Below are 17,502 nucleotides of genomic sequence, written 5' to 3'. Positions count from 1 at the left end.
CTTCCTGATATTGCTGTCATTCGGAACCGCTACATCGATCACTACGGCCGTCTTCTTCTGTTTGTCTACCACCACTATGTCCGGTTGGTTAGCCACCACCATTTTGTCCGTCTGTATCTGGAAGTCCCACAGGATCTTAGCTCGGTCATTCTCCACCACCCTTGGGGGCATCTCCCATTTTGACCTCGGGACTTCCAGGTTATACTAGTAACCTATATATATATATATATATATATATATATATATATATATATATATATATACACACACACACACACACACACACACACACACACACACACACACACACACACACACACACACACACACACATATAAATACAGAGACAAATATAAATAAAATATACAAAGGGGATAAATAGGAATAAAAAATAAAAATACAAGTGAATTGCACATTTCAAGTATTGAGTCTATTGCACTGTTGACTATTTACAAAAAGTATTGCACAAGGTATTGTACAGTGAGGTGCAGAGGCACTACAGCTTAGTTGTTCCCTCCTTTGTCCTCCTGTTTCCCCTCCCTCTCCCCTCCAGAGAGGAGTTAAACAGTCTGATGGCGTGTGGGACAAAGGAGTTTTTAAGTCTGTTAGTTCTTGTCTTGGGGAGAAGCAACCTGTCACTGAACAGACTCTTCTGGTTGTTTATGGCCGTGTGCAGAGGATGCCCAGCATTGTCCATAATGTCCATTAGTTTCTTTAGTGTCCTTTTCTCTGCCACTGTCACCAGAGTGTCCAGCTTCATGCCGACCACAGAGCTAGCCCTCCTGATCAGTTTCTCCAGCCTGGATGAGTCCCTCTTTGCTGTGCTGCTCCCCCAGCACACCACAGCATAGAAAAGTACTCCAGCAACCACTGACTGGTAAAACATCCTCAGGAGCTTCCTGCAGATGTTAAAAGACCTCAGCCTCCTGAGGAAGTACAGTCGGCTTTTGGCTTTTTTATACAGGTGCTCTGTGTTGCATGACCAGTCCAGTTTATTGTCCACCCACAGCCCGAGGTACTTGTACTTGTTGACCACCTCCACCTCCTCCCCCTCTATCTGAACTGGCAGTGGACCTTCTCTGGACCTCCCGAAGTCCACAACCAGTTCCTTAGTCTTTGAGGTGTTGAGTTGCAGGTGGTTTGTGTGACTCCATGCGACAAAGTTCCTCACCAGACTTCTGTACTCCTCTTCCTGATCATCCCAGATACACCCCATGATGGCTGTGTCATCTGCAAACTTCTGAATGTGGCATAATTCAGAGTTGTAGCAGAAGTCAGAGGTGTACAGGGTGAAGAGAAGAGGGGACAGCACAGTTCCCTGTGGTGCTCCTGTGCTGCTGACCACTGTGTCAGACGTGATGTCCTTCAGCCTGACGTACTGTGGTCTGTCGGTGAGGTAGTCGGAGATCCAAGCCACCAGGCAGGGGTCCACCTCCATCCTGTTCAGTTTTTCCTGAAGCATACAGGGCCGGATGGTATTAAAGGCACTGGAAAAGTCAAGAAACAGGATCCTGACCGTGCCTTTTCCCCCATCCAGGTGTGAGTGGGCTCTGTGTAGGAGGTACAGGATGGCATCCTCCACTCCGACACCCACCTTGTATGCAAACTGTAGTGGGTCCTGGGCATGTTGTACCTGTGGTCGGAGGAGGTTGAGGAAGAGCCGCTCTAGAGTCTTCATAAGATGTGACGTCAGTGCCACCGGTCGGAAGTCATTCAGCTCATTGGGCCGGTTCTTTTTGGGGACCGGGACGATGCAGGATGTCTTCCATAGGGCGGGCACTCTCCCCAGTCGCAGACTGAGGTTGAAGACTCGTTGTAGCGGCTCCCCAAGTTCAGCAGCACACGCCTTAAGCATCCTAGGACACACCTTGTCTGGGCCTGCTGCCTTTCTGGGGCGAAGCTTCCTCAGTTGCCTCCTGACCTGATCCACTGTGACACTGGGAGATGTTTGGGAGGAGGGGAGGGGGGGAGATGTCTTGCTGCTGAGAGAGGGATTGGAGGAGGGGGGTGTCATGGTGTCAGGAAGGGGGGGAAGCGAGGGAGGCAGGAGAGTGGGGAGAGGACTCTGTAGTGAAGGTGAGGGTGAGGGTGGGGGGGTTGTGGGCTGGTCAAACCTGTTGAAGAAGTTGTTGAGTTCGTTTGCCTTCTCCACAGTCCCCCCCACTGTGCTTTTCTTGGTGTTGTGGCCTGTGATGGTTTTCACACCATTCCAGACCTCCCTCATATTGTTCCTCTCCAACTTCTGCTCCACCTTCCTCCTGTAGGTGTCCTTTGCTTCCCTCAGGCAGCGTTTCATTAAATTAAATTAAATTAAATTTCATTAAATTAAACACAGGACGTAGCACTAAAAGCAAGGCAGACGAGACAAGGACTCACAAAATAAGATAGAAGTAACCTAACAGACACTTGACAGAGAAAACTCTAGGAAGGCTAGATTGACCACATAATTACATTTTAAAAATCAATATATATACAAACTATAAAATGATAATATTAAAAATGACAATCTTATTCTTAATCTTGTCACACAGTGTACTGACCACACCCTGATTTTAGAGTCCTACGTCACCGCACGTGTTTGATATGGTTTTAGGATTTCAGTTAAGAGCAAAAATAGTCATGAGAGTCTGAAACTATCCAACTCCAACTTCTCTGCTCCATGTCGAGTTCACCTTTAAGGAAATCTGAATTCTCAGCACACAGACTGACAAATTCACACACAGATAAGTAAATAAAATAAATAAGCGGTGACAGGCAGGGAGACATATGTGCGCAGACAGACACTTTGTCAGACCTGAGCTCAGCCCTGTGATCGTTTCTCTGCTTTCTCCCTCTATTCTTGTTTTCCTGTCAGTCATCCCGCACTCACATTACTCACTGTGTGAGAATGTGATGTTTAAATTGCTATATATTTTCCCCTTGGCAACACCAATCTGTCACAGGCATGATTTACAACAGCACAAGCATGCAGTTCTAACTGTGTGTGTTTTTGTCGTGTGAGCTGCTGTTGTGTCAGATATAATTGTTACGAAACAAAAATATTGTGTTACTCCATGTTACATTACTTCATACTGTGTATGAACTTGTAGTATTGTTTGTCATGCTTGCGGTGAGGGAATTTTATCTTTTCTTTTATTGTCTTTTATTTTATCTCACCAAAGATAAGGCATACCTCTGAATTTCAACTTTTCAACTAGGTTGCTGTGTTTACTGTTTTGTTGTAGCATTTGATTTTTGCTGTGCATGACGGGCTTTTTATTGATGAGTTTCCACACTGCTAACTATCTGCTCTTCACTGTTTTTCTAAACAATGCAGAAATATTTGACAGGCATGAATGTGTTGTTTTTTTCTACCTCTAGTTCATTTTAAATATACGTCTTTGCTGGGCATTTAACTCAGGAAGAGGTTTTTTAAATTTTATTTTAACAACATAGTTTAAAGAGAAAAACAAATCAAAATACAACAGCACAAACACAAACAAGAGCAGCACATGGATCCACATGTTTTTGAAAGTGCTCAGTTATTACATGCACTGCATGGCGCCTCCATAGGACTGTGCTGGAGGCTTAGCTCTGCTTGCTTATGACAGATAGCATGATTAGTGTTTGATTAAAGTGTGAGAATTGTTATTTCAGTTAGCTTTCATACACACTGAGTGTCATTGTAAGTAAGAGGAAGGATAGCAGTGACATTCATCAGGGACATCTTTTTTTTTTCCTGCTGGAGCGTACAAAAGAAGAAAAAATAAGTAGAGATCAGTGAGAACATGAGTCCCAGTCAGACTATAATTGTGTCCTAAAGGGTTAAAAAGGGATGGATCAGTGTTTTACAATATAATAGTCAATGTAATTTCAAAAAGAGAAATAGTAATCTTGAACATCAAGACCTTCTTGACACCAGGAGTGAAATTTTCCAGTTAATGTAAATTTAAACATGGTTTCAACTCATATTCTTCATGTTTAAAAGGCAGGTGGGATATTTTCCCTAGTGACCCACGGTTTCCAGATTGGTGTCAACTGGCCTCTAGTCCTGTGTGATTGGGGCCTAATCAAGTTTGTCAGAGTCAACTGATAGCTTAGCACACTGCTCTGTCTTCCAGATATTGTCACTCATAGCTCCAAACACAATGAAACAATGGCGGCAGCTGAAACATTCAAAATATGGCATTCACTATAAACATCAATGTGTGGTGCAATGATGCCGTCTACCTTTTTCACATCAAACCAACATTTTCCCTTTTTCGTAGGTTGCTACACTAAGAAAAGAGTTTTTAGTGTGTAACCTAACCAGCTCATGAACACAATATAACAAAGGTGTGAACAATCTTCTCCTGGCTGACAAACCTGTTATTCATACCCCCACCATCTTGCCCTACCATGGCTGGTATGCCAAAGATTCAGTGCCAGAAGACTCGCGAATAATGGTGAGATGCAGAAGGCATCTGACAAAACACCATTACTTGACACCCTGTGGTGAGAACACATTGTTACAGTCATAACATGCAGTCTGGTAGGAAATTTCTCTAATTTCACGTCCCATGTTACCACTGGTGATGTGGCACAACTTCTGAATCACTGAGTACCTGAACGCATCATTACACTTGGTCTCTGTGAGGTTAGTCAGAGAAACCCATGATGACTGTGTAATCAGGCAGCTTGATTTTAAATTAGCTCATTTAAAGTTTGGATTCATGTTTTTTCCTCTCCTCACTTATAAATTTGAAAGGCAGAGACTGAAGGAGGAAAAGAGGAGTGGAAGGAAAGTAAATAAAGAAAGAGGAGAGAGGGTTTTCATCCCCGGAGGAGCTAAAAAGTAAAAGAAGAAAGGGAGAGCAGAGGGAGAGAAGCCCTCCAGCCAAAAGAAATAAATCAACCTGACACACCTGTTTGTCTTTCTGTCCGTGTGAAATAAGAAATAAGAAAAACAACTGAACTGAATATTTTAAATGTTGCAAATATTGAATTACTGGGAAAGCACATAAAGAGCAGTCTATAGGTTGTATTTGTTGCTTAAAGAATCTTAGTATCTTTTCCCTTCTTCTTTTTTTATATCCCCTGCAACCTTCCTCTCTAATCACAGCCTGGCAGACTGCTCTGTGTGTGTGTGTGTGTGTGTGTGTGTGTGTGTGTGTGTGTGTGTGTGTGTGTGTGTGTGTGTGTGAGAGAGAGAGAGAGGAAGTGTGAAACATTTGGGGGGGGGGGGGGGGAGTTTAAAAAAATAAATTTAGTGAGAATGAGGAGTAAGAGAGAGAGATTTTAGTCGCCTCAAGACAGAAAAACAGCTGCTGCAGATGAAAAACTAAAAACACACGCACACTAATGGCTGGACGAGGACAGTTGGCATGTGTGTATGTTTGAGCACAGATGTTCCTAATTTGTTCTAATTATCATTTCTTCAATCTGTTTGTTCTCTGAGACGTGGAAAGAACTCGCTCTACCTCAGATGGCTGAGGAGTGGTGCTTTAGGAACAACACAACAGTAGTTTTGACCATTTTACCGCTGGGTGTACTTGTTTGAACTTATACCCCATTTTCTATCATTTTGCCACTATTTTGGCCAAACGCTGGCCTTGTTGACAGCAAATCATATAACTGATAGTAGATAGTGAAGATAACACTTTAATGTTTAGCTGGTTAAATGTTTATTGATCATTCGTAAAGACTTCTTTGGTTCCCAACAAATGGGTCCCATGAATGGCATCCTTATCTTCTGCATCAGTATTGCCCCAGAATTTCATCAATTCTATCTATCTATCTATCTGATTAAACTATATACCTGGTGTATGTAGAAACATTGAAACAGAAACATTGTGGGGGTGTATACAAGGGCAGTAATATAATGTAATAAACAAATAAGGGTGGAGGGGCTGCCAGTGGAACAGAGTCAGTGTTTTCTTTACAGTGAAAATGGACAATGACACAAAGCATACTTCAAAAGCAAGCCAAGAGTTTCTCAAGGTTAAGAAATTTCCAAGTCAGTCACCTAATCTCAACCCAGCAGAGTAACTTTTCAGTTATTAAATGTAAAACTAAAGGCAGAGAAATCCAAAACCTGAACGTGGCTGAAGGAAAGGCCTGGCAGAGCAACTCAAGGGAGGAAAAACATCATTTTATTCCAATCCATGTGAAGGATGTTAATGCAAGTTTTAAAAGAGTTATTATATTCCATTATGCTACTTTAGCTAACTAATTTTGAGACTCTAACATGATCAATTGTGTATGAAAGTGGGTGGAAATCACTTATCATCTTGATTGTTTGATTTAAAATCCACTGTGGTGGTGTTCGAGGCAAAACTACAATAAATGTGTCTTTGTCCACAAATAATTATGGTTGTATGTACTGTCGTGGCAGACAATCTACCCCTAAACAAACAAAATTTATATACTATGTATGTATGTATGTATGTATGTATGTATGTATGTATGTATATATATATATATATATATATATATATATATATATATATATATATATATATTTTACCGACACTAACAAGCTGATCTACAATACGGCAACAGTGATCAGTGAGATGCTTGGCTACAAGTTGAACAGCGACAAGGGGCAGTACCCTCCATGGAGAAGGAGGCTAGAGGGCAAGATCAAAGTAGCACGGAGGGAGGTTAGCCAACTAACGGAGTTGCAGAAAGGTGCGACAAATAAGGTGCCTAAGAAATACAGCAAGCTGTCCATACCTGAGGCCTTGGAAACTGCCAAGCAAAGACTCACAGCCTTGGCCAGCCGCTTGAGGAGGTACACCAGAGAGATAGAAGGCAGGAGAATAAACCAGCTGTTCTCCACAGAACCAGCAAAGGTGTACTCTCAGTGGCAAGGGAACAATAAGAGAACAGCACCACCAAGGCTGGAGACGGAGCAATACTGGAAGAGCATATGGGAGAAGGATGCAACCCATAACGGCAATGCTCAGTGGCTAGAGGATCTGAGGGCAGACCACAGCGACCTCCCTGAACAGGGTCCAGTAACCATCACAGTGGCAGATATCCAAGAAAGGGTCTCCAGTATGAAGAGTTGGACAGCACCAGGGCCCGACATGGTTCACGCCTACTGGCTGAAGAAGCTGACTGCACTCCACGAGCGTCTGGCAGCACAAATGAACCAGCTGCTAGTTAACGAGAGACACCCGGAATGGCTAACCGAAGGCCGGACGGTCCTGATCCCCAAGGACCCCAAGAAGGGACCGGTCCCCTCCAACTACCGACCAATAACCTGCCTCAGTACTACATGGAAGCTCCTGTCAGGCATCATATCGGCTAAGATGAACAGGCACATGGGTCAATACATGAGCGGGACACAGAAAGGAATTGGCAAGAATACCAGAGGCGCAAAACACCAGCTACTGGTAGACAGAACAATCAGCCGAGACTGCAAGACCAGACTGACCAACCTGTGCACTGCCTGGATTGATTACAAGAAGGCCTATGACTCAATGCCCCACAGCTGGATACTGGAATGCCTAGAATTGTACAAGATCAATGGGACCCTAAGAGCCTTCATCAGGAACTCAATGGGGATGTGGCGTACAACACTAGAGGCCAACTCCAAGCCCATAGCACAAGTCACCATCAAGTGCGGGATCTACCAAGGAGATGCTCTGTCCCCACTGCTGTTCTGCATAGGCCTGAACCCCCTCAGTGAGATCATTAACAAGACTGGCTACGGATACCGACTACGGAACAGAGCAGTTGTCAGCCACCTCCTGTACATGGATGACATCAAGCTGTATGCCAAGAGTGAACGAGACATCGATTCACTGATCCACACTACCAGGCTATACAGCAATGACATTGGAATGTCGTTCGGACTGGAGAAGTGTAGTCGGATGGTAACAAAGAGAGGGAAGGTAGTCAGAACTGAGGGGATTGAACTACCAGAAGGCAACATTGCAGACATAGAGGACAGTTACAAGTACTTGGGGATCCCACAGGCGAATGGGAACCATGAAGAGGCCGCTAGAAAAGCTGCAACCACCAAGTACCTGCAGAGGGTCAGGCAAGTCCTGAGGAGTCAGCTGAATGGTAAGAACAAGATCCGGGCCATCAACACGTACGCCCTGCCCGTGATCAGGTACCCTGCTGGGGTAATAGGCTGGCCAAAGGAGGAGATAGAAGCCACTGACATAAAGACAAGAAAGCTCCTTACCATGCATGGAGGGTTTCACCCCAAATCCAGCACCCTGAGGCTGTACGCTAAGCGGAAGGAAGGGGGCCGGGGACTGGTGAGTGTCAGCACCACAGTCCAGGATGAGACAACGAACATCCAAGAATACATTAGGAAGATGGCCCCAACTGACCGAGTGCTCAGTGAATACCTCAGGCAGCAGAAACCCAAGAAAGAGGAGGGAGACGAGGAACCATCATGGAAGGACAGGCCCCTGCACGGTATGTACCACCGGCAGATAGAGGAGGTGGCTGATATCCAGAAATCCTACCAGTGGCTGGACAAAGCTGGACTGAAAGACAGCACAGAGGCACTAATCATGGCAGCACAAGAACAAGCTCTGAGCACAAGATCCATAGAGGCTGGGGTCTATCACACCAGGCAAGACCCCAGGTGCAGGCTGTGTAAAGATGCCCCAGAGACAATCCAGCACATAACAGCAGGGTGCAAGATGCTAGCAGGCAAGGCATACATGGAACGCCATAACCAAGTGGCCGGCATAGTGTACAGGAACATCTGTGCCGAGTATAACCTGGAAGTCCCGAGGTCAAAATGGGAGATGCCCCCAAGGGTGGTGGAGAATGACCGAGCTAAGATCCTGTGGGACTTCCAGATACAGACGGACAAAATGGTGGTGGCTAACCAACCGGACATAGTGGTGGTAGACAAACAGAAGAAGATGGCCGTAGTGATCGATGTAGCGGTTCCGAATGACAGCAATATCAGGAAGAAGGAACACGAGAAGCTGGAGAAATACCAAGGGCTCAGAGAAGAGCTCGAGAGGATGTGGAGGGTGAAGGTAACGGTGGTCCCCGTGGTAATCGGAGCACTAGGTGCGGTGACTCCCAAGCTAGGCGAGTGGCTCCAGCAGATCCCAGGAACAACATCGGAGATCTCTGTCCAGAAGAGTGCAGTCCTGGGAACAGCTAAGATACTGCGCAGGACCCTCAAGCTCCCAGGCCTCTGGTAGAGGACCCGAGCTTGAAGGATAAACCGCCCGCAGGGGCGTGCTGGGTGTTTTAAATATATATTAAATATATATAAAATTGTAGGTTGTGTATCCTTCAGGTGTTAATGGGGTTATTGAAAATGTGTATATGTGCGTATGTGTGTATATACGTAGGTATGGATAGATAGAAACATATGTGTATATATTAAAAAAAAAAAAAAAAAAAAAAATTACACATAACATATAATGTAATTACAAGGAGGTATTTCTGTAGTCTATTGATACTAGATAGTGGAAAAGGGGTGGGATTAAATAAGCTTATGCTTCTTCCTGCTCCTTTTTGAACATGGACGTTATTTGGAGTTGTGGTTGCTCGTTTTCCTTTTGTTTGCTTTGTTCATTTGTCTCTTTTAATTCTATTTTTTTTTATACTTTTTCAACATGTTCAAAATAAAGATTCAATCAATCAATCAATCAATCAAAAAAACAAAACACAGGTCTTGCCAATACAATATGAATTTAAAATCTCATAGCAAGCTGAAATTTTGAGCTCTCTCACCACCTGCATAATTTGGTACACATTTTATTAGGATGCCTGGGTCGTTGACCCAGGGTTTTGAGTTTATGTATTATTTATCATTTCTATTCTTTGGTTTCTTTGTTAGAGTTCTGTCTTATGGTTTATGTCTCTGTGTAATTCTTAGTTGCTATATCCCCGTGTCCAGTCAATGTCTGCCCTGGTCCCATGTCTCTGTTTCCTCTGTTGTAGTGCCTGCATGTGAGTCTGTGTCTTTAGTTCAGTCCGTGTTATGTTTCCTGTTTTATTTTGAAGGTCCATGTCTGATGTTAATGTATCTGGTTTTGCTTCCCCTTGTCTCGTTAGGCCTGATTTGCCCCAGCTGTGTTTCCCTCCTGTTACCTATTCCCTGATTGCTCCCTCTGTGTATTTAAGCCCTCTGTTTCTCTGTGTTGTGATCTACCCTTATCTTGCTGTGCGTTCTGGCAGTCTTCTGGTGTAAGTTTATTTTGATATATCCAGTTATCTTACATTTGAGTTCAAGTTTTGCCTCTGAGTGTCTGCATCTTGGGTCCTATTCCTGCCTGCACACAACCGGTCATAACACGTTTCTATTGTGTTCTCTGGGAGTATTTTTAACTTTCATTTAAAAGCTGTCCAAAACTTTGATATTGAAACATGAAAAAAATGAAGTTAAAACATTTAAAGAACCAAGAAGTTAAACATTAAACAGAGAAAACCACCGTTCACAGCAAGTATCCAATCACGAGGCGGCGTCTGCCCCTGGGCTTAATGTGATTGGCTGACAGCTCATTATACACATGACTGAGGCTCAGACAGTGGAACTGATTGGTTTGCTAGGGGAAGATGAAACATTGACTGGTTCAAATTAAGGGTGAAATACAAATGAGTGTAAGAATGTAGTTTGGTTTAAGGTGGAATATGCAAATGACAATGAGTCAGACAATTTCTGAATGGAGATTTTAAACAAGAACAATCATTATGGAATAAAATGTTAGGATTGGTTATTTTCTGTCTTTTTGTTTTTTTTTCTGTCCTTGGGTTCTGACTTAACCCATGTGTGTAGCTTGTATTACTCAACTTGTGGGGGCATGCTAGCACCAGTGTTCAAATTATAATGTGAATTTTATTTAACTCAAATAGCTGACATTTCCATCATTGACCTAGACTGGTTAAGCAATTTTAACAAACCAAAAACTTTTGTATTTCTTGCCAACTAAATGAACAAAAAAAAAAGCTGTAGTAAAAAGAAAAAGAACCTCTTTTTTTGTGACTCCTCCTTCTTACTGTGACAAACTAACCTGCTGGTTTCAAGATGAGTGCAGAGGTATGAATAAAAGCATTTGTAAAGTCCTTGGACGAAACTGGAGAACCATCTTAGCAGCCAGGGCTGGACTGGGACAAAAAATCAGCCCGCGCATTTTGATTAGAAACCGGCCCACCAGGTATTATAGGAAAAACCATAAAGCCTTTGAATGAAAACAAACGTCATTGTGACAGTGATATACACTGTCTTGTTGGTACATATGTATCAATCTAATAAATTTAAACCTACACCATCCTCCCTATTCTGGTATTCTAAACAGCACTTAGCCGAAACCCAAAGACTGCTTGGTTGAGTTAACTTACTGAACTATCTACAACACATGGTGGAAACCTGAAATTAAGACAGAGAAGACTAGAGGTGAGACATGACCATTACTGAATATTAAAAATAATAAATGACAGATTTAGTGATATTTTCATAAACTATTCATTTACCACATCAATAAACAGCATGGCAGGGCAAAATATTTTTCCTAACATGACAACCTTTAAAAAGTGAAAGGAGACAGAAAGACAGGTGAGAAAGAATAAAACTTAACTGACTTTTTGATGGCATTTTACACAAAGTACTAGTACAGTATCTAGAAAATGTGGGATGTGGGGAAAATACTGGCATCATGTACAGTACTTTCTTCTGAAGAAATTATGTTGGGACCCTGAAAAAAACTTACTATGTACAATAATGGATTTCTATAAATTTGACATCAGATGAAAACTTTGGTTGTAAGATTCGGATAATTATTTGTTAAAAGCTAGAAATTTTAAATGAGAATAAGAAAGAAAAGTATTTCTTTGTGCCCCCCTCTCCCTGTTAATGCTCTACCTGCCCCATGGCAAAACTTTGCTAGACCCGCCCCTGTACAGTTACCAGCTGCCAGCTACATAAAAAAGGATCCTGGTGTAAGTTGTCTCACAGAAACAGTTTATAGCTTTCCTTCAACCCATTCACGTCACCTAAAAGGTAAACCTGTTTCTCCATCACCTGTTCAGCTCTGATGATTCAGTAAGGACATCTCCTGGTTTCATCTTCATGTTTCCCTCTCACCAGATAACCAAACCGACATAATGACCAGCAGCTTTTATGGCCATGGCTCCAACAAACATCAGCTGATACTAGAAAGTAATATTAAATAAATTCTAACAACAGCTTATCAAGTTTAAAGGCGCTTCTGCTATTTAACGCGACCTCCTCCTGGCACAAAGTGGGAGATAAACAAGCAAGAGAGACAGGACTTGCGGCAGAAATGCCGATCAGCTGATCTTAATCAGTTTCATGATTGAAGTAGCAGCAGGAGAGGGAGGGGGAGAGAATGAGAGAAGAAGAGGCAGCTGACAGCGTAAAGACGGAGAATAACTCCAGCTTTTTGTCTTTTTTTTTATTGTAGCTGAAGTACGGGACAATTTGCGTTTACTTTCAGCTCAATACGAAACGTGTAATATTAACTCTGAATACCAGAGGATTCCGTTTTTTACAGGACGGTAGGCAACTCTACTAACTAACCATATGAATAAAATAATATTCACCAGTAACATCATAGCACCCACCCAACTGTATAGAAACTCCGTCATGCTAGCTAGAACGCAGTACGAGTTATTGTAACTGACTGTAAAAAGTCAGCACAATGAAAATAAACTGCACCTAAACTTGGTTTATATCTGACCCAGATAGACTGCAGGGCCCTATTTCAGGAAGCCAGTTTAGAAAACTCAGAGTGAAAAACGATACTCAGGGTTGAGTAACCCCGAACTGTCCAACTCGGAATATTCGGTTTCAGAAAGGCTGATAACAATTAGTTCAATCAACGCGGAGTTGCTTTAACCCCAAATTAAGCGCGCGCACGAGGATACATAAAGCCCTGATTAGTGGAGCACAGATTAAGCGAGTCACCATGGAGACGGAGGGAAAGAAGGAACACCACAAACGAGTACAGGAGACGTTTCAGTGCAACTGTAACATTCCTGACTGCCCGACAGACGGTAGCCTTGGAAACGTGCTCAGCGTCACCAATATTATACAGAAAGCTCCCGTTTGCAAAAAACCGAAGTGCGATAAAAAATATGTACAGAACTGAGAGGATGTCCACGATGTGTCACATGAGCAATATTAGGCCTGAGGATGTTATTCAAATAAATTGTAGATTGTGCTGAAAAATGGTAACGTTCACACAGGAAATCATCAGGAAATGATAAAATGTCCAAATGCGCTCTAATCACTCTCTCCCGGCGGAGAGCTCTGCGGAGAATTTGGGCTTCAACATCTACTGGCTCTTCAAGGAAGGGGCACGCCATGTCTGACACTTCCTACAGTCAGGTTTCCGACAAAGAGGCGGAGAACGTCAGGGTTAGTTGAAGTAAACCTGCTAGGGGGCAGGTTAGCTTCACGGAGTGTGTCGTCATAGTAACTCACTCAGAATTAATCTAAACTCGCTTTGTGAAACCGAAAACCCAGAGTTTTCGTTAACTCAGGGTATACTTACTCAGAGTTTGCACTAAACCGGCTTCCTGAAATAGGGCCCAGGGCCCTGTTTCAGGAAGCCGGTTTAGAAAACTCAGAGTGAAAAACGACACTCACGGTTGAGTAACCCCGAACTGTCCAACTCGGAATATTCGGTTTCAGAAAGGCTGATAACAATTAGTTCAATCAACGCGGAGTTGCTACAACCCCAAGTTAAGCACGCGCACGAGGATACATAAAGCCCCGATCAGTGGAGCACAGATTAAGCGAGTCACCATGGAGACGGAGGGAAAGAAGGCGCGGTCGACGTATTTCACAGCGCTCGAGGCGGAAATTCTGATGGCAGCATATGCCGACAGCATGCACATCATGCAGAAAAAAAGTAACACAGCCGCAGCTGCAAAGGAAAGGGAGCATGCATGGCAAAACATAGCCGACAGAGTCAATGCGTGAGTGTTAATTTAAACATTGATCTAGGGATTTCCACCCATATAACACGTTATTTTATCATATGTCATTCTATTTATTATGTTATACATTTTATTTTGTGATGTGATGTGAGCGCAGGTGCAACCCAACAGGCCCCAAACGTTCCTGGCAGCAAGTAAAAATGAAGTATAAAAACATAGTCCAAACAGGTAAGGTGTAATTGTATCATGAGCCATAGTGCTTGGTCTGTGTGTCCTATGTAAATCAATTGCAGTTAGAGGCTACAGTAATATACCACCTGTAAGCACATATTGAAATTATCTGAGCACATCACAAGTACACATTTGCCTACTCTGTATGCCCAAATGTGTGCCGTCACAGCCAACAGAAAAAAAGCGGAGGCCCGAAAAACAGGTGGGGGTCCTCCACCACCACCACTCACAGAGGCTGAGCAGTTGGCCCTCAGCCAAAACAGTGGGCGCCCTGTGGCTGAAGGCATCTCTGCGGGGACATCCTCTGTGGCAACAACCCCACAAGACACAAGTGCCTACATAAGGGGTAAATCCAAAACAATACATGGCGTGCATACATCCATTCTGCACAGTCACCTTGACCAAAATGAACTATGTCGTAGTGAAGTTACTGTCCTACTGACAGAGAATGACAGTCATCAAACAGTTAGGTGAATAAACAACACTGAGACACTTGGAAACTGTTAACGTGCTGCACGGGTGAGGGCCCAGGGAGAGACTCACACACACCGAGCTGCAGTGGTACGTCTTTATTATGAGCATAGCAGTGTCCTTTAATTTTGCATACATGCGTGTGTGTGTGTTAACCTCCCACAGGGTGAGCTCCCTGTTCCCAGAGACAGAGCGAGTAGTACATTCCGTACCTTTCCCAATAAGTGTAACATATGAACATATACCTCAATGCAACATAAAGCTCATAAAAGCGTTTCCACCCTGACACCTACTGATTTTGCCTTCCCTCAGTGTCGGTTGTCTCTGAGAGCATACTGACAATGAGGTGTATGGTGATTGGTATGTCTGGTAATTGCCATTTGCGCCCACATAAGTCATGAGTGACCTGTATGAACCCCATATTCTTCCAGTTGACGGTGATGGTGTACTGCATCTGGTGCAGCCCCCTGTTGAGCCAGACCGACATGCAGTTGTGAGTACTCGTAATACTCCACATACTACATGTGTCAACAGTAGAACAGCAATGTTGTTAAATGTCTCCACCACAGGCACATGATGACGAAACAGTGACAGCTGCTACAGAGGAGGCCGCAACAGAGCCACACTATGAGGTATACAGTGTACAGTGGAAAATATAACAACTGACGACAATGTGGTACTATGATGACACCATGGACTTACTATGTCCCCGGCAGAGTGATGCTGGAAATGAAGAGGAAGAGGGTCCAGCCACTCCTACAACGAACCTTTCCACAGTGGGTTGTTCAGCACTGATTTACAACCAACCTAAGTAGGCATGTACTATGGATGCCAATGCTATGTCCCTTGTTGCAATAGCTCCCTGTGAAGCAGCTGTATAAGACATATCTGGCCAGGAAGATAAGAAAGTGCGACATGGAAATGGTGCACCTCCAGCTGCAGATCCAAAAGTCGAAGCTGGAGATTGTACTGCTGGAACAACAGTTAAGGGTGGGTGGAGTGATCATAGATGGACGAATCATGTCAGTGTTTGTACAACATACTAATATACGCATTTATTCTTTGTGTACAGGACATACAGGGTGACCAATAAAGGCAGTTGACCACAGTATCTGTGTATTTGTCTTGTAACATGTTGGGTTGACGGGTCACAGGAAATGGTTGTGGCATATGGTGTCTCTGACTGCTCTTCCATCCTGTACGTTCGTGGGTGGGTCAGGATGTTCATCGTGTGGATCACTGCTGTTGTCTGGTTCAGCTGGACACTGTTCACCTCTAATCGTGGCAATGTTGTGTAGGATCACACATGCCACAATGATGTCACATGCCCTTTCTGGGGTGACCCTGAGTCCACGAAGGCACTGGAACCGGGCCTTGAGCATTCCGATGGTCATTTCAACTCTGGCCCGTGTCCTGCAATGGGCCAGATTATAACGCTGCTGTGGGCCTGGTTCAGGGTCAGGGTAAGGGGTGAGCAAATAGGGTAGACATGGGTACCCCCTATCACCAAGCAGGTGGCCAGTGAACTCTCCTAGGACAGAAGAATACATGTCAGTGCAAACGTCCCTGTGGCAATTGGTCTCTGTATATTTCACAGTTACTTCGACCCACCATGTCCAAATTTGGTGCTCAGTGTACATTCCCGGAAGATTCGTGAGTCATGTACAGAGCCTGGCCACTTGGCTTCCACATTTGTGATGATGTTGGCAGCATCACATATGATCTACCCAGTGCAGAGAACACATATTAGCATCCATTACCATGATGCCATCACTTGTTGGTGTGAAATGCTACAGGGAATTATGTACCTGTACCATTGATGCTGTGGAAAGACTTCCTGTTCACATAGTCTCCTTCATTTGCTGAGGGTGCAATGATTGGGATGTGGGTGCCATCTATACAGCCAATCACGCCTGGGAACCCTGGAAATTTATGTACCATTTGAGTGGTAGTTCACGTATCACCACATCATGCATTGAGTTTTGTTCATCCTGATACCTGCAATTTTGTGGAATCCCTCTTTGATGAATCTTGTGGGTCTGTGACCGGGGAACACCACAAACGAGTGCAAGAGACGTTTCAGTGCTACTGTAACATTCCTGACTGCCCGACAGACGGTAGCCTTGGAAACGTGCTCAGCGTCACCGATATTGTACAGAAAGCTCCCGTTTGCAAAGAAACGGAGTGCGGTACAAAGAATATGTAATGGACTGAGCGCATGTCCGCGATGTGTCACATGAGCAATATATGGCCTGAGGATGTTATCCAAATAACTTATTGATTGTGCTGAGAAATGGTAACGTTCGCACAGGAAATCATCAGGTAATGATAAGATGTCCATACGCGCTCTGATCACTCTCTCCCGGCGGAGTGCTCTGCGGAGAATTTGGGCTTCAAGATCTACTGGCTCTTCAAGGAAGGGACACGCCATGTCTGACACTTCCTGCTGTCAGGTTTCCGACAAAGAGGCGGGGTCAGTCAGGGTTAGTTGTAGTAAACCTGCTAGGGGGCAGGTTAGCTTCACGGCGTGTGTCGTCATAGTGACTCACTCAGGCTTCAGCTAACTCGCTTTGTGAAACCGAAAACCCAGAGTTTTCGTTAACTCAGGGTATACTTACTCAGTTTTTCCACTAAACCGGCTTCCTGAAACAGGGCCCAGGGCCCTATTTGAATTTGAATTTGAATTTAACCCTGACCTTCTCCGCCTCTTTGTCGGAAACCTGACTGTAGGAAGTGTCAGACATGGCGTGCCCCTTCCTTGAAGAGCCAGTAGATGTTGAAGCCCAAATTCTCCGCAGAGCTCTCCGCCGGGAGAGAGTGATTAGAGTGCGTTTGGACATTTTATCATTTCCTGATGATTTTCTGTGTGAACGTTACCATTTTCCAGCACAATCTATAATTCATTTGAATAACATCCTCAGGCCTAATATTGCTCATGTGACACAT

General features: G+C 43.9%; 1 protein-coding gene across 1 annotated transcript; it reads left to right on the top strand.

Moving 5' to 3' along the window:
- Positions 1-14,182: 14,182 nt before the first annotated feature.
- Positions 14,183-15,688, top strand: LOC146649643 (uncharacterized). The gene is made up of 5 exons (XM_085386778.1): positions 14,183-14,431; positions 14,988-15,049; positions 15,126-15,188; positions 15,273-15,332; positions 15,415-15,688. The coding sequence occupies exons 1-5, from the start codon at positions 14,239-14,241 to the stop codon at positions 15,640-15,642; spliced, it is 606 nt and encodes a 201-aa protein (XP_085242904.1). The 5' UTR covers positions 14,183-14,238; the 3' UTR covers positions 15,643-15,688.
- The last annotated feature ends 1,814 nt before the right edge of the window (positions 15,689-17,502 follow it).

The sequence above is a fragment of the Rhamphochromis longiceps genome, linkage group LG17 (genome assembly GCF_057381845.1).
Source record: "Rhamphochromis longiceps isolate RC_006_pf linkage group LG17, R_longiceps_female_GT1.1, whole genome shotgun sequence".
NCBI lineage: Eukaryota > Metazoa > Chordata > Actinopteri > Cichliformes > Cichlidae > Rhamphochromis > Rhamphochromis longiceps.
Note: the sequence above shows the minus strand (reverse complement) of the source record. Positions and strands in the feature narration are given on the sequence as shown.

What these genes read in the sequence shown, in the direction of transcription:
- LOC146649643 (XM_085386778.1), top strand. Translation starts at nt 14,239, where the DNA reads ATGTGTGCCGTCACAGCCAACAGAAAAAAAGCGGAGGCCCGAAAAACA. An exon ending in AGCCAGACCGACATGCAGTT is followed by an intron (nt 15,050 to 15,125) that starts GTGAGTACTCGT and finishes TCTCCACCACAG; the next exon opens with GCACATGATGACGAAACAGT. An exon ending in CAACAGAGCCACACTATGAG is followed by an intron (nt 15,189 to 15,272) that starts GTATACAGTGTA and finishes TGTCCCCGGCAG; the next exon opens with AGTGATGCTGGAAATGAAGA.